Here is a 24,233-nt window from a genome sequence, read left to right as displayed (position 1 = left end):
ATATAATATAATCAGCACTATAGGGTAGATTATAGTAAACAAAGATTTCCCAATTCCCACAACTAAACCACCAAAAAAAGAAAGAAAACTCGCAAAGTTTCTGTTAGGTATTTATAAAATAACTGTTTTTATTCAGAACTCTTATCATTGTCAACACGCTAAAAAAGTCTAAACATCTTAACGTTTTCTGTGCATGTTCAAACGGTTCTTGCGCTTCCAGGCAGCACGACGAGAACCACCAATAGTTTGAGAGTATCTGTAACCCTTGCCAATACCACGGGAGCTCTTGCCGGCGGAGGTCAAACCACGAAGTTCACGATGTTTGTGAACGTGCTTGCAGATCCAGTTGATCTTGGGATCACGACGGATGGCATTGTGATGGGTATCAACCAAGATAACTTCGAAGTATTTGTAGGAAGCATCTTGGGCAACCCAGTAGGAGTTCAATACACGCAAACCTCCCAATCTGCGGCCAACACGTTCCTAGAAGAAGAAAATATAAAAATTTTATTAGTAATTTTACTAAACAAATGAAAATGCATTCAAGATTGTTTAAGTAAACAAGCAATCAGACATCTAAGGAAGGATATGTGGGTCAACATTATTTATTCTCACATAGCAGAAAGTTAGCATCATTACAAGTGGTTCTATTATTAGATTTGTTACAAGGTTAAACTAAAGGATTAGGTTAACCAAGGGTTTTATTATTAAAATAAAAAAACGTTTCTTACCTCAGCAATGGATTGCAAACCACGGTATGGTTTCAATTCGTTGACACCATGACTCTTGGGCTTGCCATAAGTGCAACCCTTGGGTACGGGACGTTTGCGACCACCGCGACGTACACGGATTCTGTAGATGACGAAACCTTGTTTGGCCTTGTAACCCAAACGACGAGCCTTGTCGGGACGGGTGGGTCTGGGAGAGCGGTGCAACTTGGTCAATTGACGGTATTGCCACACGCGGATGCGAAGCAAGTAACGCATAACATCACTTTGCTTCTTCCTGTACAATTCCTGCATATAACGGTAGGCACCCATGTTGAAGATAGACCTAGTAACAAATTCAAGTAAATGTTATTTGTTTTTAAATAACTGTCACATCATCGGTCTATCCGCGAATATAATTCATGGAGAATAGACATTTTTGTGATTGTTTTGTGTGTATGGTATTGGAATGGCTTCTAAAATTAAAATGTTAATTAATTATCATAGTTTTTCACACAAATCAAAGTAAAATTTGTTTCACTAAAAATTGTTTTATGAATTCTGGTTTTGGATCAGTTCTGCCGTATCAACACTAAAGATGCTTTTGGTGAAAGCTTCAGAATGGTGCAAGGCCAGTATATATATCATCACGTGTAATTTATATTTTCTTATATTTTTCATTCACTTTAATTTTTCTATTTTCCACTACCATTTGTCGAAAAAAAAACACCTACCTTCCACGAGATGCAAATTCCAAAAGAAATGATGTGAGGAGGAAATAAATGAAGTTGGCTGCAGTTAAATTTCAAAATGTCAGCTAGTAATGAGATGCCAGACATTTGAAGCGTGCTTTACAGTATTGCCAGTATAAAAATTCTACGAAAATCATTTTCAGTTATGGCAATTACGTTTTTATCATAAATTAAAGAAAATTTTATTCTAAACAACTTTTTAAGGTAAATTTAAGTAAAATTTTGTAAAATATTAATATTTGTGTAGAAAAATATCAGAATTAATTGAAAACTTGAATTTAAGAGATCATTTTTTCACAAAATTTTTTTTATAATTTTTTAACATTTTAAATGTTTTCCTTTAAATATAATAGTTTGTTTTCGAAAGATTTTCCGTATAATGTTTTTTCCTATTCAAAATTGTAATTTTTCTATAGACAATTTTTTCTAATGTATACATATGTATATAAGTTTTCGTATAAAAAAGTGTTTGTATAGAAAATAAAATCTTTAATATTAAAAATTTTACATTTAACGTTGAAATATGAATTCAGCTTTAATTTAGCAAATTTTTTAATTAAATGTGTACATATTTTTTAATCTATAATGATTTCCAAAGTAAATTAATAAAGTAGCGACACGAGTTGTTGTACAACAAACGTCTACAAAAACCACAGGCAATTTGTTTTTGTTCGAAATACTCACTTGTCAAAATTTGTTTACAAAAATGAACCAATAATTAATGGAAAATATGGCATTATTGTTGTACTTTCCAAAAATATGTTGTTATTTATATTACAAGTCACAGAGTTTTCTTTATTTTTTAAAAATTAGAACATTTTTAAAAATATTATACACTTAAAATACACTTTTTCACATTAAATACAACAAATTACTCAGAAATTTGTACAAAAGCAAGCGTTAAAATGAAAACAAATATGGCAACATAAACATTTTTGACAAGTAAGTCCACAAATAGCAAGTTTAAAAAAAATAGTCAGCTGTTCAAATGAGTCTACTTTATAAATTTACTTTGATGATTTCTAATGTAATTCAGATAGCTGAATGGAGTTAAATTTTCATGGCAATAATTTTAAGTGGCAATATTTGACTTTTAGCTGGCAATATTTATTTTTAAGCGCCACATTTTTCTCTGGCATCTCTTATTTCATGTCTATCTCTGGCATCCCTTTTCAAACCATATAAACAAACAACAGCTGTTTAATTAAACAGTTTTTTACGAAAAAAACGAATTATTTCATAACAATTATTGCAATAATTACAATTAACTAGAAACTATAAGCAGCCATTATGTTATTTAAACATTTACAATTGTTAAAAGGAACCCCTAATCCCTTAACAAGCCTAAATTCATTAAAAGGTTTAAGGCAAATGTCTATTTTAGCTAAATCCATAAAGTATAACGAACACGGTGAGCCGGCTGATGTTTTGCAATTGGTGGAGCAACAGCTAGAAAAGCCGCAAAATAAACAAGTGCTGGTGAAAATATTGGCGGCACCTATTAATCCAGCCGATATAAATACCATACAAGGTGAGTCATTTAGGGTTGAAATTGAAAATGTAATGGATTTTTAATGTTTTGCTTTGGTGCACATAGGTAAATATCCAGTAAAACCTAAGTTTCCTGCTACGGCTGGTAATGAGTGTGTTGCCGAGATTGTGGAAGTGGGAGCTGATGTTAAGAGTTTATCCAAAGGCCAGCGTGTAGTGCCTTATGTTACCGGCATTGGCACCTGGACCACTCATGCTGTTTTCTCGGAGGAGCAGTTAATGCCCGTATCCAATAAAATTGGTTTGGCTGAAGCAGCAACCATAACCGTAAATCCCTGTACTGCTTATCGCATGCTTAAAGATTTCGTTAAACTTTCTCCCGGTGATTGTGTCATACAAAATGGTGCCAATAGTGCTGTGGGACAAGCAGTACATCAATTGTGCAACGCTTGGGGCTTAAAATCGGTGGGTGTGGTAAGATCCCGGCCAGATATAGAACAATTAAAATCTTATTTAAAATCTTTGGGTGCTACGGAAATTCTAACCGAAGAAGAAATACGCACTTGCACCCTATTTAAAGAAGGTAAACTGCCCAAACCTAAACTGGCCTTTAATTGTGTTGGAGGTAAAAGCGCCACTGAAGTCACCCGCCACTTGGCTGACAAGGGTGTTATGGTTACTTATGGTGGCATGTCACGCGAACCGGTTATAGCTGCCACAGCTGCTTTGATTTTTAAAGATTTAGCTTTTCGTGGTTTCTGGATGACCAGATGGACCAAAGAAAATCCTCATTCACCTGAACGTGCGGAAATGTTTAAAGAATTGTGTGACTTAATGGAACAGCAGAAATTTGTTGCCCCCGTACATGAATTGGTGCCTATGGAAAACTTTAAGGATGCTGCTGCAGCTGCTTTAAATTTTAAGGGTTTTACGGGCAAGAAGTATATACTTAAAATGCAGGATTAAGTGGAACTAGGCGATTGTCTTTAAAATGCGTATATATTTTCAAAATATATGCTATTATTCGATATAACATTACCAAATATTAAATTTGTATATAACCTCAAATTAAAAACATTTTCTTAGAAAATTAAGTTATGTATGTTTTAATGGGTTTATTTTTCTAAACAAATATTTGTAGCTTGTGCCAAACTTTCCTTTTAATATCTTCAACCCCTTTTTTAACCTCAAAATTAATTGTTTTCTAACCTCAAAACTATATCGTTACTTTTGTATATATTAACTATGTTTCCTTTTTAATTAGTTGCTTAAAAACATTTAATCAGTCAAACACGTCACTCCACAACTGCATTCGACACTCCATAGAAATCTGTACAGAAGTGAAAAGGGGGAGGATTTCTAAAAAAACGAAATAAAAAGCAATATAACTAAAAAAAATTTAAATGAAATGTTTTCAAATTCTAGTGAAAATATAAATTTTAAGTAAAAATTTGACTATTACCTAGACTATAGCTTAGAACATAGACTAGACCGTAGTCTAGATCATAGACCAGACTATAAACTAGAATATAAGCTAGAGCACGGACTAGACTATAGACTAAAATATGGACGGGACTATAGACTAGACTATAAACTAGACCATAGACTAGACTATAAACTAGACTATAGACTAGACTATAGACTAGACTATAGACTAGACTATAGACTAGACTATAGACTAGACTATAGACTAGACTATAGACTAGACTATAGACTAGACTATAGACTAGACTATAGACTAGACTATAGACTAGACTATAGACTAGACTATAGACTAGACTATAGACTAGACTATAGACTAGACTATAGACTAGACTATAGACTAGACTATAGACTAGACTATAGACTAGACTATAGACTAGACTATAGACTAGACTATAGACTAGACTATAGACTAGACTATAGACTAGACTATAGACTAGACTATAGACTAGACTATAGACTAGACTATAGACTAGACTATAGACTAGACTATAGACTAGACTATAGACTAGACTATAGACTAGACTATAGACTAGACTATAGACTAGACTATAGACTAGACTATAGACTAGACTATAGACTAGACTATATATTAGGCTATAGACTAGACTATAGAATAGACTCTAGACTAGGCTATAGACTAGACTATAGACTAGACTATAGACTAGACTATAGACTAGACTATTGACTAGACTATAGACTAGACTATAGACTAGACCCTAGACCCTAGACTATAGACTAGACTATAGACTAGACTATAGACTAGACTATAGACTAGACTATAGACTAGACTAGACTGTAGACTAGACTAGACTAGACTATAGACTAGACTATAGACTAGACTATAGACTAGACTATAGACTAAACTATAGACTAGACTATAGACTAGACTATAGACTAGACTACAGACTAGACTAGACTATAGACTAGACTATAGACTAGACTATAGACTAGACTAGACTATAGACTAGACTATAGACTAGACTATAGACTAGACTATAGACTAGACTATAGACTAGACTATAGAGACTAGACTATTGACTAGATTGCAGACTAGACTGTAGACGAGACTATAGACTAGACTATAGACTAGACTGTAGACTAGACTATAGACTAGACTATAGACTAGACTATAAACTAGACTATAGACTAGACTATAGACTAGACTTTAGACTAGACTGTAGACTAGACTATAGACTAGACTATAAACTAGACTATAGACTAGACTATAGACTAGATTATAGACTAGACTATAGACTAGACTGTAGACTAGACTAGACTATAGACTAGACTATAGACTAGACTGTAGACTAGACTATAGACTAGACTGTAGACTAGACTATAGACTAGACTATAGACTATATACTAGACTATAGACTAGACTATATACTTAGACTATAGACTAGACTATAGACTAGATTATAGACTAAATTATAGACTAATACTATATACTAGACTATATACTTGACTATAGGCTGTATACTAGACTATAGGCTAGACTAGACGATAGACTCGACTATAGACTGGACTATGGACTAGACTTTAAACTGGACTATAGACTAGACTGTTATTTTAAATTCATAACATAAGAATAAGAGCTCTAGTAGTTATGGCCTTCAGCCAACATTTGCTTTTGAAACCTCTAGTTCACATGTTTACTTCGAAAAAAAAAACCAAACAACTGCAGGGGAAGGTCTGGACAGTATTTTTAATAGCTTTAAGCATATTGTAGTATATACAAACACATCAATCAATATTCTAAAAAGTTCTCACGCTATTTAATTGACTAAATATTTGTATTAATAACAGACTGTTAGGAGCTGCATAATATAAGGTCTAATAGAAACTATGATTTACTAAGTCTATAACTATTATGCAGGTGGTGTTTTTTTTTTATAAGTTTTTGCCATGACTTGTGGTGCTAGCTTATTTGCTTTAAACTTAAAGGAATACATACTTAATTTTTAAAAGCAAAAGTGTCCACTTGCACGATTTCTTTAGAGTGTTTAGCACTTGTAATTGCATTTTTATGTAAATTATATAAAATATAACTTTTAAAGACCTTTTGCCAGTATTGTCAGAGAATAATTTACGACTATTTTACACTTGCAGTTTTAAAACACGCAATTGAAAGTTATATGAAATGTTTAAAGTTGCAGGACTTTTAAGTGTTCAATTAATCTTCAATAGAAGTCACTAATCTGGTATAGTTCCACTACTATCAAACAGAACATAATCTGATCAACAGTCTACAGACTATTCTATAGTCCAGACTATAGACTATTCTATAGTCCAGTCTATAGACTATTCTATAGTCCAGTCTATAGATTATTCTATAGTCCAGACTATAGACTATTCTATAGTCCAGACTATAGACTATTCTATAGTCCAGACTACAGACTATTGTATAGTCCAGACTATAGACTATTGTATAGTCATGACTATAGACTATTCTATAGTCCAGACTATGGTCTATACTATAGTCCAGACTATGGTCTATACTATAGTCCAGACTATGGTCTATACTATAGTCCAGACTATGGTCTATACTATAGTCCAGACTATGGACTATTCTATAGTCCAGACTATAGACTATTCTATAGTCCAGACTATAGACTATTCTATAGTCCAGACTATAGACTATTCTATAGTCTAGACTGTAGACTATTCTATAGTCCAGACTATAGACTATTCTATAGTCCAGACTATAGACTATTCTATAGTCCAGACTATAGACTATTCTATAGTCTAGACTGTAGACTATTCTATAGTCCAGACTATAGACTATTCTATAGTCCAGACTATAGACTATTCTATAGTCCAGTCTACAGACTATTCTATAGTCCAGACTATAGACTATTCTATAGTCCAGTCTATAGACTATTCTATAGTCCAGTCTACAGACTATTCTATAGTCCAGACTATAGACTATTCTATAGTCCAGTCTATAGACTATTATATAGTCCAGACTATAGAATATTCTATAGTCCATACTATAGACTATAGAATAGTCTGGACTATAGAATAGTCTATAGTCTGGATTATAGAATAGTCTATAGTCTGGACTATAGAATAGTCTATAGTCTGGATTATAGAATAGTCTATAGTCTGGACTATAGTCCATACTATAGACTATTCTGTAGTCCAGACTATAGATTATTCTATAGTCCAAACTATAGACTATTCTATAGTCCAGACTATAGACTATTCTATAGTCCAGACTATAGACTATTCTATAGTCCAGACTATAGACTATTCTATAGTCCAGACTATAGACTATTCTATAGTCCAGACTATAGACTATTCTATAGTCCAGACTATAGACTATTCTATAGTCCAGTCTATAGACTATTCTATAGTCCAGACTATAGACTATTCTATAGTCCAGACTATAGACTATTCTATAGTCCAGACTATAGACTATTCTATAATCCAGACTATAGACTATTCTATAGTCCAGACTATAGACTATTCTATAATCCAGACTATAGACTATTCTATAATCCAGACTATAGACTATTCTATAATCCAGACTATAGACTATTCTATAGTCCAGACTATAGACTATTCTATAGTCCAGACTATAGACTATTCTATAGTCCAGACTATAGACTATTCTATAGTCCAGACTATAGACTATTCTATAGTCCATACAATAGACTATTCTATAGTCCAGACTATAAACTATTCTATAGTCCAGAATATAGACTATTCTATAGTCCAGAATATAGACTATTCTATAGTCCAGAATATAGACTATTCTATAGTCCAGAATATAGACTATTCTATAGTCCAAAATATAGACTATTCTATAGTATAGAATATAGACTATTCTATAGTCCAGACTATAGACTATTGTATAGTCCAGAATATAGACTATTGTATAGTCCAGACTATAGACTATTGTATGGTCCAGACTATAGACTATTGTATAGTCCAGAATATAGACTATTCTATAGTCCAGAATATAGACTATTCTATAATCCAGACTATAGACTATTCTATAGTCCAGACTATAGACTATTCTATAATCCAGACTATAGACTATTCTATAATCCAGACTATAGACTATTCTATAGTCCAGACTATAGACTATTCTATAGTCCAGACTATAGACTATTCTATAGTCCAGACTATAGACTATTCTATAGTCCATACAATAGACTATTCTATAGTCCAGACTATAAACTATTCTATAGTCCAGAATATAGACTATTCTATAGTCCATACTATAGACTATTCTATAGTCCAGACTATAGACTATTCTATAGTCCAGAATATAGACTATTCTATAGTCCAGAATATAGACTATTCTATAGTCCAAAATATAGACTATAGACTATTAGACTATTTTATAGTCCATACAATAGACTATTCTATAGTCCAGACTATAAACTATTCTATAGTCCAGAATATAGACTATTCTATAGTCCAGAATATAGACTATTCTATAGTCCATAATATAGACTATTCTATAGTCCAAAATATAGACTATTCTATAGTATAGAATATAGACTATTCTATAGTCCAGACTATAGACTAGACTATTGTATAGTCCAGAATATAGACTATTGTATAGTCCAGACTATAGACTATTGTATGGTCCAGACTATAGACTATTGTATAGACCAGAATATAGACTATTCTATAGTCCAGAATATAGACTATTCTATAGACCAGAATATAGACTATTCTATAGTCTGGACTATAGAATAGTCTATAGTCTGGACTATAGAATAGTCTATAGTCTGGACTATAGAATAGTCTATAGACTGGACTATAGAATAGTCTATAGTCTGGACTATAGACTATTCTATAGTCCAAACTATAGACTATTCTATAGTCCAGACTATAGACTATTCTATAGTCCAGACTATAGACTATTCTATAGTCCAGACTATAGACTATTCTATAGTCCAGTCTATAGACTATTCTATAGTCCAGACTATAGACTATTCTATAGTCCAGACTATAGACTATTCTATAGTCCAGACTATAGACTATTCTATAGTCCAGACTATAGACTATTCTATAGTCCAGACTATAGACTATTCTATAGTCCAGACTATAGACTATTCTATAATCCAGACTATAGACTATTCTATAATCCAGACTATAGACTATTCTATAGTCCAGACTATAGACTATTCTATAGTCCAGACTATAGACTATTCTATAGTCCAGACTATAGACTATTCTATAGTCCAGACTATAGACTATTCTATAGTCCAGACTATAGACTATTCTATAGTCCAGACTATAGACTATTCTATAGTCCAGACTATAGACTATTCTATAGTCCATACTATAGACTATTCTATAGTCCAGACTATAAACTATTCTATAGTCCAGAATATAGACTATTCTATAGTCCAGAATATAGACTATTCTATAGTCCAGAATATAGACTATTCTATAGTCCAGAATATAGACTATTCTATAGTCCAAAATATAGACTATTCTATAGTATAGAATATAGACTATTCTATAGTCCAGACTATAGACTATTGTATAGTCCAGAATATAGACTATTGTATAGTCCAGACTATAGACTATTGTATGGTCCAGACTATAGACTATTGTATAGTCCAGAATATAGACTATTCTATAGTCCAGAATATAGACTATTCTATAGACCAGAATATAGACTATTCTATAGTCCAGACTATAGACTATTCTATAGTCCAGAATATAATCTATTCTATAGTCCAGAATATAATCTATTCTATAGTCCAGACTTTAGACTATTCTATAGTCCAGACTATAGACTATTCTATAGTCCAGACTATAGACTATTCTATAGTCCAGACTATAGACTATTCTATAGTCCAGACTATAGACTATTCTATAGTCCAGAATATAATCTATTCTATAGTCCAGAATATAATCTATTCTATAGTCCAGACTTTAGACTATTCTATAGTCCAGACTATAGACTATTCTATAGTCATAAGGTCTATTAATCTTATTTTATTTATACAACAAATTACAATTTTGTCATAACATGGTATATTTCACTACATTTTAGCACTCAATTTCTTTTTATGGCAGTGTGAGTAAGAAAGAAGCAAACAAAATAAAATTTTATTTTTGTATTTATTACCTCTCTAGCAGGGTTTGCGAGTAATCGATTAATAATCGTTTTAATTTGGGGTTTTCAAGGTAATGTGAAGAATTTTTAACCGAACTTGGGGTGTGGAAGCTTTAAAAAGGGAACTGACACCCAAATGTTCCTTTTTTCATCGTTATTTCATTGAATATTAAAATTGGTATAAGTACAATTAAAATCTGTTCCTATAACGTAAGATTTTCGGCGATCGGTTCAGAAGTTTAAAAATCTAATTCTAATTAACCCTTTTAATTCGGTAACCTTTTGTTTCAACAAATTTCCTTAATACTCTTTTACAAACTTGCTTCATTACAAACACTAACCCTTAGCTATGCTAACCATTAACTAACCTCCCTCTAGCCGCATCAGAACCCTGCTACTAAACACTAAATATCCTTTGCAGACAAACTGTTTTGAGTTAGTACAGCAATAACTTAGTAATTGGCTAAAATAATAATAAATGAAACAAAAACTAAAATAATAAACCCCCAGACAATAAACAGTTTTCTTTAGAATTTCGTGTTTAACGGACGTGTCGCCTTAACGTAACGCTCGGTAAAAAATTGTTTAATATAAATACAAACGGTGCTTTTAATACTGAAAAAAATAAAATGACTTCTTTTAGTCATCACAAGTTAAATCCTCGTGCAAATGTTTTCATTTTGGTTAATTTGGGTTGTGAAATGTTGTTTGTAATCGACCAGCGTTTGAAGGCGCAACAAATTGCGCTTGATAAGTCGATACAAGGTACGAAAAAGAGTTCTAATTGAAAATACATATTATAAAAAGAGAAGTTATTTTATACTGTTGTTCTAGGTAGAAGGAGTTAATTATGTTTTTTTTTTTTGGAATGTGGAAGTACTTAAAAAGTTTGTAGTTGTTTTTTGACATTGAAAACGAATAATACGGAAAAATGATTCAAAAATGTTTTATATAACTTTCAAAGCAACTTCCTTGAAACAAATGAACCAATAAAAAGTTATACGTTGGTACAAAAGCTCCAGAAATTTCATATACTGAAGTATAATCTATAGTTAAGACTACAGATTATTCTATAGTTCCGACTATAGACCATAAACTATTCTATAGTCCAGACTATAGACTATTCTATAGTCAAGACTATAGACTATTCTATAGTCCAAACTATAGACTATTCTATAGTCCAGACTATAGACTATTCTATAGTCCAGACTATAGACTATTCTATAGTCCAGACTATAGACTATTCTATAGTCCAGACAGTAGACTATTCTATAGTCCAGACTATAGACTATTCTATAGTCCAGACTGTAGACTATTCTATAGTCGAGACTATAGACTATTCTATAGTCCAGACTATAGACTATTCTATAGTCCAGACTATAGACTATTCTATAGTCGAGACTATAGACTATTATATAGTCCAGACTATAGACTATTATATAGTCCAGACTATAGACTATTCCATAGTCCAGACTATAGACTATTCTATAGTCCAGACTATAGACTATTCTATAGTCCAGACTATAGACTATTCTATAGTCCAGACTATAGACTATTCTATAGTCCAGACTGTGGACTATACTATAGTCCAGACTATAGACTATGCTATAGTCCAGACTATAGACTATTCTATAGTCCAGACTATAGACTATTCTATAGTCCAGACTATGGACTATGCTATAGTCCAGATTATGGACTATTCTATAGTCCAGACTATAGACTATTCTATAGTCCAGACTATAGACTATTCTATAGTCCAGACTATAGACTATTCTATAGTCCAGACTATAGACTATTCAATAGTTAAGACTATAGACTATTCTATAGTCCAGACTATAGACTATTCTATAGTCAAGACTATAGACTATTCTATTGTCCAGACTATAGACTATTCTATAGTCCAGACTATAGACTATTCTATAGTCAAGACTATAGACTATTCTATAGTCTAGACTATAGACTATTCTATAGTCTAGACTATAGACTATTCTATAGTCCAGACTATAGACTATTCTATAGTCCAGACTATAGACTATTCTATAGTCCAGACTATAGACTATTCTATAGTCCAGACTATAGACTATTCTGTAGTCCAGACTATGGACTATTCTATAGTCCAGACTATGGACTATTCTATAGTCCAGACTATGGACTATTCTATAGTCCAGACTATAGACTATTCTATAGTCCAGACTATGGACTATTCTATAGTCCAGACTATGGACTATTCTATAGTCCAGACTATGGACTATTCTATAGTCCAGACTATGGACTATTCTATAGTCCAGACTATGGACTATACTATAGTTCAGACTATAGACTGTTCTATAGTCCAGACTATAGTCTATTCTACAGTCCAGACTATAGACTATTCTATAGTCCAGACTGTGGACTATTCTATAGTCCAGACTATGGACTATACTATAGTATAGTTTAGTCTAGACTACAGACTATTCATAGTCCAGGCTTTAGACTATTCTATAGCCCAGACTATTGACTATTTTACAGCTTATTCCGTTGTAAATATTTTAGTTATTACTAAATTCAGTTCATTTTCTTTCTTTCTCAGTTATTCACGATGTCACAGCTGTACTGTTGGAACCGAAATTCATTGACTCCCTGATAGTGGGCTCTACACAACCCAATGCTCAGTTACTAACCGAAGAACATTGTAAATTTATGCTCAAAGATATAGCCACCTGTTCATTAATGCGTTTAGATGATGTCTCCATGGATAAGCTGTGGAATCTAATGACAATGATTTACAAATGGCAGCTATTTCAAAGCAAGCAGCAATATCATCTCATGGATATCACTTTCAGACACTTACAGGGCATTGGCAACTTTTATCCCGATGAAAAACGTTCCATGTTAATAGATTTTACCAAAAATACTCTCTTAGATTTTTGGAATTCATGTACGGATGAAGAACAGCATGCTATATATAGAACAAATAAAGCTTGGTTGGAAGTGTTTAATACGAAAATTTCATTGCTAATAAGGTTGGGTTTTCAGGCTTTGGATGGTACTTTCTTAGAGGAGGTGGACGCCAGCTACTATCAAGATTTTAAGGATTGTATAGGGGATAATATTTATATAAAAAGTGCCGAAATAGCGGAGCTTAAAAAGCAGCAACTGAATGAAAAGTCGGTGGTTAGTACAGCTAAATGTGTTAATCAATTGGCGGAAATGTTAAATTTCCCTCAGACATCATCGGCGGCAGGGAATTTTGTTAACAGTTCGGATGATTTTAAACCCATAAATGTGCGAGAATTTCAAAAGAATTACGAACAAAATCTACAGCAATGTAATATTTTATTTGAAGATTTAGATGTTAATGGCGTCTTTACTAATACTAATAATGCCTCCTGCTCTTCTGAACAACAATCAAAAGGTTTTGTTCATCTGAATCCCGTGTATAATAAACAATTGGATGTTACTACAACTGCTTCGGTTACCCCAGCAGCTACAGCAACCACTTATGCTGCAACAAAAGCTCAATTACCCGACATATCGGCAACTGGTCTTAATAAAGATCTTTTGGATTTATATAGCAAAATAAATTAAGTAATTTTTTGTTCTTAGTTTTATTTTTTAGTTTGTTTTTAAACAATTTACTTTGTTTTGCAGTTGGTTTTTTCTCAGTGTATGATTTTACAGTTAACAAAAAGTTTAGTGTAATTTTGTTTCGAGGTTTTAATAAAGAAAACTAAAAACGTATTTCATCATGAAATAAATTACATAATTTAAATGAGTTTTGTAAAGTTGTTATTTTATAATTTAATTTTAAAGCTGTTTAAGCATTATGTAATTATTTTAAAAAAATATTTAAACAATAAATTTATAAGAAATTAAGATAGCAAAAACTACTTTCGATTTATTATATGAGCGAGCACTAAAATTATAGTTTTTTAGAGAATCAAAACAAAAAGTCGGAAGGAATTTGTTTATAGTTTTTGTATGGGAAAATCCATGGATCAAAGGGTAACATTTATATACTGTAATGGACGACCCTAGAAAGGGAAATAATTAAAGATCTTGTTAATTTAGAATAGTCTAGTCTGGACTGTAGAACAGTCTATAGTCTGGACTATAGAATAGTCTATAGTCTGGACTATAGAATAGTCTATAGTCTGGACTATAGAACAGTCTATAGTCTGGACTATAGAACAGTCTATAGTCTGGACTATAGAACAGTCAATAGTCTGGACTATAGAACAGTCTATAGTCTGGACTATAGAACAGTCTATAGTCTGGACTATAGAACAGTCTATAGTCTGGACTATAGAACAGTCTATAGTCTGGACTATAGAACAGTCTATAGTCTGGACTATAGAACAGTCTATAGTCTGGACTATAGAACAGTCTATAGTCTGGACTATAGAACAGTCTATAGTCTGGACTATAGAACAGTCTATAGTCTGGACTATAGAACAGTCTATAGTCTGGACTATAGAACAGTCTATAGTCTGGACTATAGAGCAGTCTATAGTCTGGACTATAGAAAAGTCTATAGTCTGGACTATAGAAAAGTCTATAGTCTGGACTATAGAATAGTCTATAGTCTGGACTATAGAATAGTCTATAGTCTGTACTATAGAATAGTTTATAGTCTGGACTATAGAACAGTCTATAGTCTGGACTATAGAACAGTCTATAGTCTGGACTATAGAACAGTCTATAGTCTGGACTATAGAACAGTATGTAACCTGGACTATAGAACAGTCTATAGTCTGGACTATAGAATAGTCTATAGTCTGGACTATAGAATAGTCTATAGTCTGGACTATAGAATAGTCTATAGTCTGGACTATAGATAAGTCTATAGTCTGGACTATAGATAAGTCTATAGTCTGGACTATAGAATAGTCTATAGTCTGGACTATAGAATAGTCTATAGTCTGGACTATAGAATAGTCTATAGTCTGGACTATAGAATAGTCTATAGTCTGGACTATAGAATAGTCTATAGTCTGGACTATAGAATAGTCTATAGTCTGGACTATAGAATAGTCTATAGTCTGGACTATAGAATAGTCTGTAGTCTGGACTATAGAATAGTTTATAGTCTGGACTATAGAATAGTCTGTAGTCTGAACTATAGAATAGTCTGTAGTCTGAACTATAGAATAGTCTGTAGTCTGAACTCTATAGTATGGACTATAGAACAGTCTATAGTATGGACTATAGAACAGTCTATAGTATGGACTATAGAATAGCCTATAGTCTGGACTATAGAATAGTCTATAGTTTGTACTATAGAATAGTCTATAGTCTGGACTATAGAATAGTCTGTAGTCTGAACTATAGAATAGTCTATAGTCTGGACTATAGAATAGTCTATAGTCTGGACTATAGAATAGTCTGTAGTCTGGACTATAGAATAGTTTATAGTCTGGACTATAGAATAGTCTGTAGTCTGAACTATAGAATAGTCTGTAGTCTGAACTATAGAATAGTCTGTAGTCTGAACTCTATAGTATGGACTATAGAACAGTCTATAGTATGGACTATAGAATAGCCTATAGTCTGGACTATAGAATAGTCTATAGTCTGTACTATAGAATAGTCTATAGTCTGGACTATAGAATAGTCTGTAGTCTGAACTATAGAATAGTCTATAGTCTGGACTATAGAATAGTCTATAGTCTGGACTATAGAATAGTCTATAGTCTGGACTATAGATAAGTCTATAGTCTGGACTATAGATAAGTCTATAGTCTGGACTATAGATAAGTCTATAGTCTGGACTATAGAATAGTCTATAGTCTGGACTATAGAATAGTCTATAGTCTGGACTATAGAATAGTCTATAGTCTGGACTATAGAATAGTCTATAGTCTGGACTATAGAATAGTCTATAGTCTGGACTATAGAATAGTCTATAGTCTGGACTATAGAATAGTCTATAGTCTGGACTATAGAATAGTCTATAGTCTGGACTATAGAATAGTCTGTAGTCTGGACTATTGAATAGTTTATAGTCTGGACTATAGAATAGTCTGTAGTCTGAACTATAGAATAGTCTGTAGTCTGAACTCTATAGTATGGACTATAGAACAGTCTATAGTATGGACTATAGAATAGCCTATAGTCTGGACTATAGAATAGCCTATAGTCTGCACTATAGAATAGCCTATAGTCTGCACTATAGAATAGTCTGGATTACAGAAAAGTCTACAGTCTGGACTACAGAAAAGTCTACAGTCTGGACTATAGAAAAGCCTATAGTCTGGACTATAGAAAAGCCTATAGTCTGGACTATAGAAAAGTCTATAGTCTGAACTATAGAATAGTCTATAGTCTGGACTATAGAATAGTCTATAGTCTGTACTATAGAATAGTCTATAGTCTGGACTATAGAATAGTCTGTAGTCTGAACTATAGAATAGTCTATAGTTTGGACTATAGAATAGTCTGGACTATAGAATAGTGTATAGTCTGGACTATAGAATAGTCTATAGTCTGGACTATAGAATAGTCTATAGTCTGGACTATAGAATAGTCTATAGTCTGGACTATAGAATAGTCTATAGTCTGGACTATAGAATAGTCTATAGTCTGGACTATAGAATAGTCTATAGTCTGGACTATAGAATAGTGTATAGTCTGGACTATAGAATAGTCTATAGTCTGGACTATAGAATAGTCTATAGTCTGGACTATAGAATAGTATAAAGTCTGGACTATAGAATAGTCTATAGTCTGGACTATTGAATAGTCTAAAGTCTGGACTATAGAATAGTCTATAGTCTGGACTATAGAATAGTCTATAGTCTGGACTATAGAATAGTCTATAGTCTGGACTATAGAATAGTCTATAATCTGGACTATAGAATAGTCTATAGTCTCAGCTATGTAATAGCCTATTGTCTCGACTACAGAATAATCGATTGTCTGTTGGAATGGAATATAGACCACAACCTAGTCTGACAACTTCTGACAAGTTTCTTTAAACTTACACTTTGCTACAAAAACTATTTAATCCCTCTACTTACTCCTTTCTTTCATTTATAAAGAGAAGAGTTTTTCTTTTTTTTTTGTGAAAATTGTGAGTGATATATTTTGTTTGTAAATTTTAGTTTTGTTTTCTACAAATTAAAAAAAACGCGTTGATATTTTGTTCTTCTTACTCTCGTCTTGTTTTTGTTCAGCTCCTTTTCTTCTTTTCTGTATTCACAAGTTAAATATTTAAATTAAAAAAAAAAAATCATTTTTTTTGTAAGGTTCAGCAAAAACCTTGTTGTATCTCTATCAAAATATGTAACTAAACAATGGGGGCATCATTTATTTATGTATAATAGTCAAACCATTTTTGTTGTGTTTTTAATCCAACTTTCTTCAGCTAAATATGGCATCCAAAGCATGTTTTTGTTGTAGTTGTTGTGTGAGTGAGTAGTTTTAACTGTTTTCTAATTTGTTTTAACTTCAGTTTTAACTTCCTGTTTTTGTTTCATTTCCGTTTTAAGATTATCTTCATTCTCGTTTTCCTGTTTCGCCTCCTCTACTTTATATCGGTCGAGAAATTGAGGACTTTGATTCATTTTTGCTTTGAGGGGCACAGCATCGACTAATATGTGCAGGGCCATTTTGAGACTTTCTTCGGCGGAGCTGATTTGATCGCAGGGATAGGCCTCACCATATTTGGTTAGGAATTCACAGTATTTGCGATAGTTTTTCAAAGCGAAATCAAAATCATAGGCTATCAGACTACTTATATGGTGCTCGTCATTGACATAGGGTACGAAGAGTTTGGGCATGAGTTTATCGATTGTGGGATAGTCCTGCTCGCAGGCTTCACACTTGCAGGTGAAACGATATTGCATGGATAGTATATCAATGCGTTTTGCCTTGGGTGAGATGGCATAATGTTGGCTGGAAGAGAAAAATAATTAAAAAATAAAACTTTGATTTTATTTCCCCAAAAACTCACCCATAATTATCATGCAGCATACCACCGGCAGGTATTGGACGAAGCACAAACAAATAGGCTTTACAGCCTTTATAAATACGCACCGTATTGGGGGCACATGAATGATTAAGCAGTGATAGAAAAGCAAATGCTCCCGACGAGTGCGTTGTATCATCTTTAGTCTCATTGATTTGTTCCACCAAATCGATGCCATGCATATTGGAGGGTGAGGTCTGCAAGTGTCGAAACAGTAATTCTGTAAAGAAATTTTGTCCCTCTTCACCACCCAAAAAGTCTTTCAAAGGTGTGTAGTTAATCATGAAATGCTTGAGCACAGCACAAACCACCGAACGTTGAAATAGATCCGAAACGGAGCGCAAGTGCTGATTAGTCACTAGACCGTGTATGGCCCGATAGTGTTCTCTGGGCGTAAAGTTGGTATAGTCCAAATCAAATGCAGAACGATTTTGATTATCGGGTTCATCGCAAAATGCCATAAGCTCTTCAATGGTGGGAAACAGTTCCAAAGCCGAGAGACACACCCTCAAGGCGATGCCATGTATTTTATTAAACATGGTGTGCAGTAAATCAATGACGGGACATTCATATTTATGGAAAGTGTTGACCGCAGTCTCACGGCACTCCTCCGAACAGAACATAACGGAACAACAACTTTCGCAGGGTATTAGTGTAAGATATTTCTCTTCTTTACAGGTGGCACAGCGTATAAAACGCATTGGTGGCAGTAGAGTCGAACAGAATGGCTCATCAGTGGCTACCAAATCGCCCACAACCAAATCACGTTTAGCGCATATGAAGCGACCCTCTTCGGCAGTTTCGCGCAACTCCAGACACTCGGCTATATGGGGCACTTGAGGGTGTGCTTCGAATTCCATTTGAAATTCATAGGGTTGAATGTCGGGCGGTTGACTGGCCAATAATTTATGGCAATCCTTTTCACGTTTATCCAATTTGTGCATCAATCGGCTAGGATAGTTGGCCTTGCGTGCCAACTCTATATTGAGCAGACATTCGCGATAGCGTTTCCATTCGAATAGTACGGCAGAACGATTGGCATAGCCAATGGAGAGATTCTCGGAACCGGGTTCAGAAAAACAAATACTTTTATTATACAATTCCAGGGCCTGTGGAGAGAAAAAGGGGATAAAGTAAATTTAATATTTCTTAAGGAATCTCTAAGAAATCTTTGATATAGAACTGAACATGAACCGAAGTAGAACTCAACTATAACTGAACTGAGCTACACCTGACCTACAACTGAATTAGAACTGATCTACAACTGAAGGAGAGCTGAACTAGAACTGAATTACAGCTGAATTATAACTGAATCCGAATTAAACTAGAACTGAACTCAAACTTAATTCGAACTGAATCTGAACGAAACTAAAACTGAACTAGAATGAAACTAGAGCAGAACTAGAACTGAACTAAAACTGAACTAGAACTGAACTATAACTGAATCAAAATTAAACTAGAACTGAACTATAACTGAATCAAAATTAAACTAGAACTGAACTAGAACTTAATTCGAACTAAAATAGAACTGAACCTGAACTAAAACGGATCCAGAGCTGACTAAAACGGATCCAGAGCTGAACTAGAACGCAACTAGAACTGAACTAGAACTGAACTAAAACTGAACTAGAACTGAACTAGAACTGAACTAGAACTGAACTAGAACTGAACTAGAACTGAACTAAAACTGAACTAGAACTAGAACTGAACTATAACTGAATCAAAATTAAACTAGAACTGAACTATAACTGAATCAAAATTAAACTAGAACTGAACTAGAACTTAATTCGAACTAAAATAGAACTGAACCTGAACTAAAACGGATCCAGAGCTGACTAAAACGGATCCAGAGCTGAACTAGAACGCAACTAGAACTGAACTAGAACTGAACTAAAACTGAACTAGAACTGAACTAGAACTGAACTAGAACTGAACTAGAACTGAACTAGAACTGAACTAAAACTGAACTAGAACTAGAACTGAACTATAACTGAATCAAAATTAAACTAGAACTGAACTAGAACTTAATTCGAACTAAAATAGAACTGAACCTGAACTAAAACGGATCCAGAGCTGAACTAGAACGCAACTAGAACTGAACTAAAACTGAACTAGAACTGAACTAGAACTGAACTAGAACTGAACTAGAACTGAACTAGAACTGAACTAGAACTGAACTAGAATTGAACTAGAACTGAACTAGAACTGAACTAGAACTGAACTAGAACTGAACTAGAACTTAACTAGAACTGAACTAGAACTGAACTAGAACTGAACTAGAACTGAACTAGAACTGAACTAGAACTGAACTAGAACTGAACTAGAACTGAACTAGAACTGAACTAGAACTGAACTAGAACTGAACTAGAACTGAACTAGAACTGAACTAGAACTGAACTAGAACTGAACTAGAACTGAACTAGAACTGAACTAGAACTGAACTAGAACTGAACTAGAACTGAACTAGAACTGAACTAGAACTGAACTAGAACTGAACTAGAACTGAACTAGAACTGAACTAGAACTGAACTAGAACTGAACAAGAACTAGAACTGAACTAGAACTGAACTAGAATTGAACTAGAACTGAACTAGAACTGAACTAGAACTGAACTAAAACTGATCTAGAACTGAACTAGAACTGAAGTAAAACCGAACAACAAAAGCACTAGAACAAAACAAACTACAGTCTATAATCTAGTATTTAAACTAGTCTATGGTTTAGTTTATAGTCAAGTCAGTTTTCTCTTTAGTTGAAACTCGAGTCAATTGCATAGTCTATGCTAAAGTACATATAGTCTAAATTGTGGTCTGTCCCATTGTCTAGACTTTTTAGAAAATAAATTTTTATTAAATCCATTAATTTTAAGAAAATATATATAAGTAGAGTAACATCTAGTCGTATTATAACCCCTACTATTTGTTTACCTTACTTTTCATGCGTTTTGTATTTTTATTACGCATATTTTCACTTATATTACTCACCTGAAAATATTTCTTATTTTTCAATGAAAATTGTTCATTGCCCAACATACGATATTCGGAGCTACGTTTATTGCACTTTTCCTCGCGCAGTTTAACATTCAATAGAATTTTCTCGATGTATTTGAAATCGATCAAGGCATGTTCCACAAAATTCACTTTTGAGTGATTCTCTTTTAGTTCATTAAATTTACCCGATATTATGCCAATTAACTTCCAATCATTTAGTTTCTTAATCAAATCATCACTAACATCATACACATCCATGGTTGCCAACAAAAAAAGGCGCAGGCTGGGCAGCTGCTGTCTATCTGTCAAATCCAAAGAAAAAATACACGTTTACCAAGTGGGAGGTCGGTCGGTTGGTTGTTTTTTCTCTAAAGTTTTCTGAGTGCTTGCCACTCTATGTAGCCGGCGGCTCCTCGCAATTCCTTATATAATTATTAAAAGATAAAATGCTGCTTGCTGGTTCCAATTGTTTTCCTTTTATGCTGCTTTATAATAAAGCAATATATTAGTTTTTCTTTTAGCTAAATGTTTACGTTTGCTAATAAATTCCTTTTTAAAAAACACTTCTATTGCATGTGCATTTTATTTTTTTCCGTATTTATTATTTTGTTCTCCTTGTGTTCTGTTCTTTCTTTGGGTTATGATTTCTTTTACTTTCAGCCTTTTGTACGACTTTATTTCTTTTTTTGCCGACCACCCGGTTGTCTTGTGTGCATTTATGCACCGCCTGTTTTTTTATTTCACAAATTGTGTCAAAATTTTCCAATTTTTTAACACACTTTTGGATTAAACTTAAAATAAACCATACGATTTCACTTTAGAAGTATAGAATTTTTGGATATTTTTTTGAAAATTTTACCAAAATAAATTTACAAAATAAAATTTATGGTAAAATATTCCAGTTGATGCTATAAGTGTGTGTGTTGCTTCAAGCAAGTAGAGTAATTTTGACATTTCCTTTTGTGTTTGCCATTCGTTAGAAGGAAAAAAAATACGGGCAAATTTATTAACTGACAGTTTATTTTGGGTAAATATTCTTATTGCTTTAATAATATTCCAGTCAGTGTTGTCTACAGGAAAAAAAATAAAAAAGCTAAAATGAAAAAAAAAAATGTAAACTTGCTCAATATTTTATTAGAATAGACTATAGATTAGATTATAGATTAGACTCTTTGCCAGCCTATAGACTAGACTGTAAACTAGAATATAGGCTAGACTAAAGACTAGACTATATTCTAGATAGTAGATTAGACTATGGACTAGACTGGACTTGCCTATAGACTAGCCCATGGCATAATAAAGTAAGGTGACTGCAATAGAGCAGCTGATTATTTTTTTATTTTTGTGAAGAGTATGCATAATGTCAAAAGTTGTTATTGTTTATATGTTAAGAATTTTATTTGTTTACATTTCTTATGTCATTTTTGACATTAGTCTGATTCTAGTACAAAAACAAAATACATGTTGTTTTTGTATTGTTATAGTGATGCAGTCACCTTTCTAAGTGTGCCCTGGACTAGACTATAGACTAGACTATAGACTTAGACTATAGACTAGACTATAGGACTAGACTATAGACTAGACTATAGACTAGATATAGACTAGACTATAGACTAGACTATAGACTAGACTATAGACTTGACTATAAACTAGACTATAGACTAGACTATAGACTAGACTATAGACTAGACCCTAGACTATAGACTAGGACCATAGACTAGACCATAGACTATACTATAGACTACACTATAGACTAGACTATAGACAAGACTATAGAACTAGACTATAGACAAGACTATAGACTAAGACTATAGATTAGATAGACTAGACTATAGACTAGGACTATAGACTAGACTATAGACTAGGACTATAGACTAGACTATAGACTTAGACTATAGACTAGACTATAGACTAGACCTATAGGACTAGACTATAGACTAGACTATAGACTAGACTATAGACTAGACTATAGACTAGACTATAGACTAGACTATAGACTAGGACTATAGACTAGACTATAGACTAGACTAATAGACTAGACTATAGACTAGACTATAGACTAGACTATAGATGACTATAGACTAGACTATAGACTAGATATAGACTAGACTATAGACTAGACTATAGACTAGACTATAGACTAGACTATAGACTCGACTATAGGCTAGACTATAGACTAGACTATAGACTAGACTATAGACTAGACTATAGACTAGACTATAGACTAGACTATAGACTAGACTATAGACTAGACTATAGACTAGACTATAGACTAGACTATAGACTAGACTATAGACTAGACTATAGACTAGACTATAGACTAGACTATAGACTAGACTATAGACTAGACTATAGACTAGACTATAGACTAGACTATAGACTAGACTATAGACTAGACTATAGACTAGACTATAGACTATAGACTATAGACTAGAGACTAGACTATAGACTAGACTATAGACTAGACTATAGACTAGACTATAGACTAGACTATAGACTAGACTATAGACTAGACTATAGACTAGACTATAGACTAGACTATAGACTAGACTATAGACTATAGACTAGACTATAGACTAGACTATAGATTATAGATTATAGACAAGAATATAGACTATAGACTAGACTATATAGACTATAGACTAGACTAGACTAGACTATAGACTAGACTAGACTAGACTATAGACTAGACTAGACTAGACTAGACTAGACTAGACTAGACTAGACTAGACTATAGACTTAGACTATAGACTAGACTAGACTATAGACTAG

At 33.1% G+C, this 24,233-nt stretch overlaps 4 protein-coding genes across 4 annotated transcripts; 2 read left to right on the top strand and 2 right to left on the bottom strand.

Moving 5' to 3' along the window:
* Window positions 1-97: 97 nt before the first annotated feature.
* Window positions 98-1,564, bottom strand: LOC119613129 (60S ribosomal protein L15). The gene is made up of 3 exons (XM_037969078.1): window positions 1,442-1,564; window positions 732-1,053; window positions 98-483 (listed from the first exon to the last, which is right to left on the bottom strand). Exons 2-3 carry the CDS (start codon window positions 1,038-1,040, stop codon window positions 178-180), a joined length of 615 nt encoding a protein of 204 aa, XP_037825006.1. The 5' UTR covers window positions 1,041-1,053; window positions 1,442-1,564; the 3' UTR covers window positions 98-177.
* Window positions 1,565-2,579: 1,015 nt separating this feature from the next.
* LOC119613131 (enoyl-[acyl-carrier-protein] reductase, mitochondrial) lies at window positions 2,580-4,348 on the top strand. Its single transcript, XM_037969079.1, has 2 exons — window positions 2,580-2,990; window positions 3,057-4,348. Exons 1-2 carry the CDS (start codon window positions 2,750-2,752, stop codon window positions 3,914-3,916), a joined length of 1,101 nt encoding a protein of 366 aa, XP_037825007.1. The 5' UTR covers window positions 2,580-2,749; the 3' UTR covers window positions 3,917-4,348.
* A 6,195-nt stretch (window positions 4,349-10,543) lies between these two features.
* On the top strand, window positions 10,544-14,631 carry LOC119613127. Its single transcript, XM_037969076.1, has 2 exons — window positions 10,544-11,288; window positions 13,093-14,631. The coding sequence occupies exons 1-2, from the start codon at window positions 11,153-11,155 to the stop codon at window positions 14,088-14,090; spliced, it is 1,134 nt and encodes a 377-aa protein (XP_037825004.1). The 5' UTR covers window positions 10,544-11,152; the 3' UTR covers window positions 14,091-14,631.
* Window positions 14,632-17,641: 3,010 nt separating this feature from the next.
* Window positions 17,642-22,428, bottom strand: LOC119613126 (SET and MYND domain-containing protein 4). Its single transcript, XM_037969075.1, has 3 exons — window positions 21,456-22,428; window positions 18,457-19,580; window positions 17,642-18,398 (listed from the first exon to the last, which is right to left on the bottom strand). Exons 1-3 carry the CDS (start codon window positions 21,717-21,719, stop codon window positions 17,936-17,938), a joined length of 1,851 nt encoding a protein of 616 aa, XP_037825003.1. The 5' UTR covers window positions 21,720-22,428; the 3' UTR covers window positions 17,642-17,935.
* Between the last annotated feature and the right edge of the window lie 1,805 nt (window positions 22,429-24,233).

This window comes from Lucilia sericata, unplaced genomic scaffold, assembly GCF_015586225.1.
Source record: "Lucilia sericata isolate MDLA Ls3-8-SP2 unplaced genomic scaffold, ASM1558622v1 Contig001981F_arrow, whole genome shotgun sequence".
Lineage (NCBI taxonomy): Eukaryota > Metazoa > Arthropoda > Insecta > Diptera > Calliphoridae > Lucilia > Lucilia sericata.
Note: the sequence above shows the minus strand (reverse complement) of the source record. Positions and strands in the feature narration are given on the sequence as shown.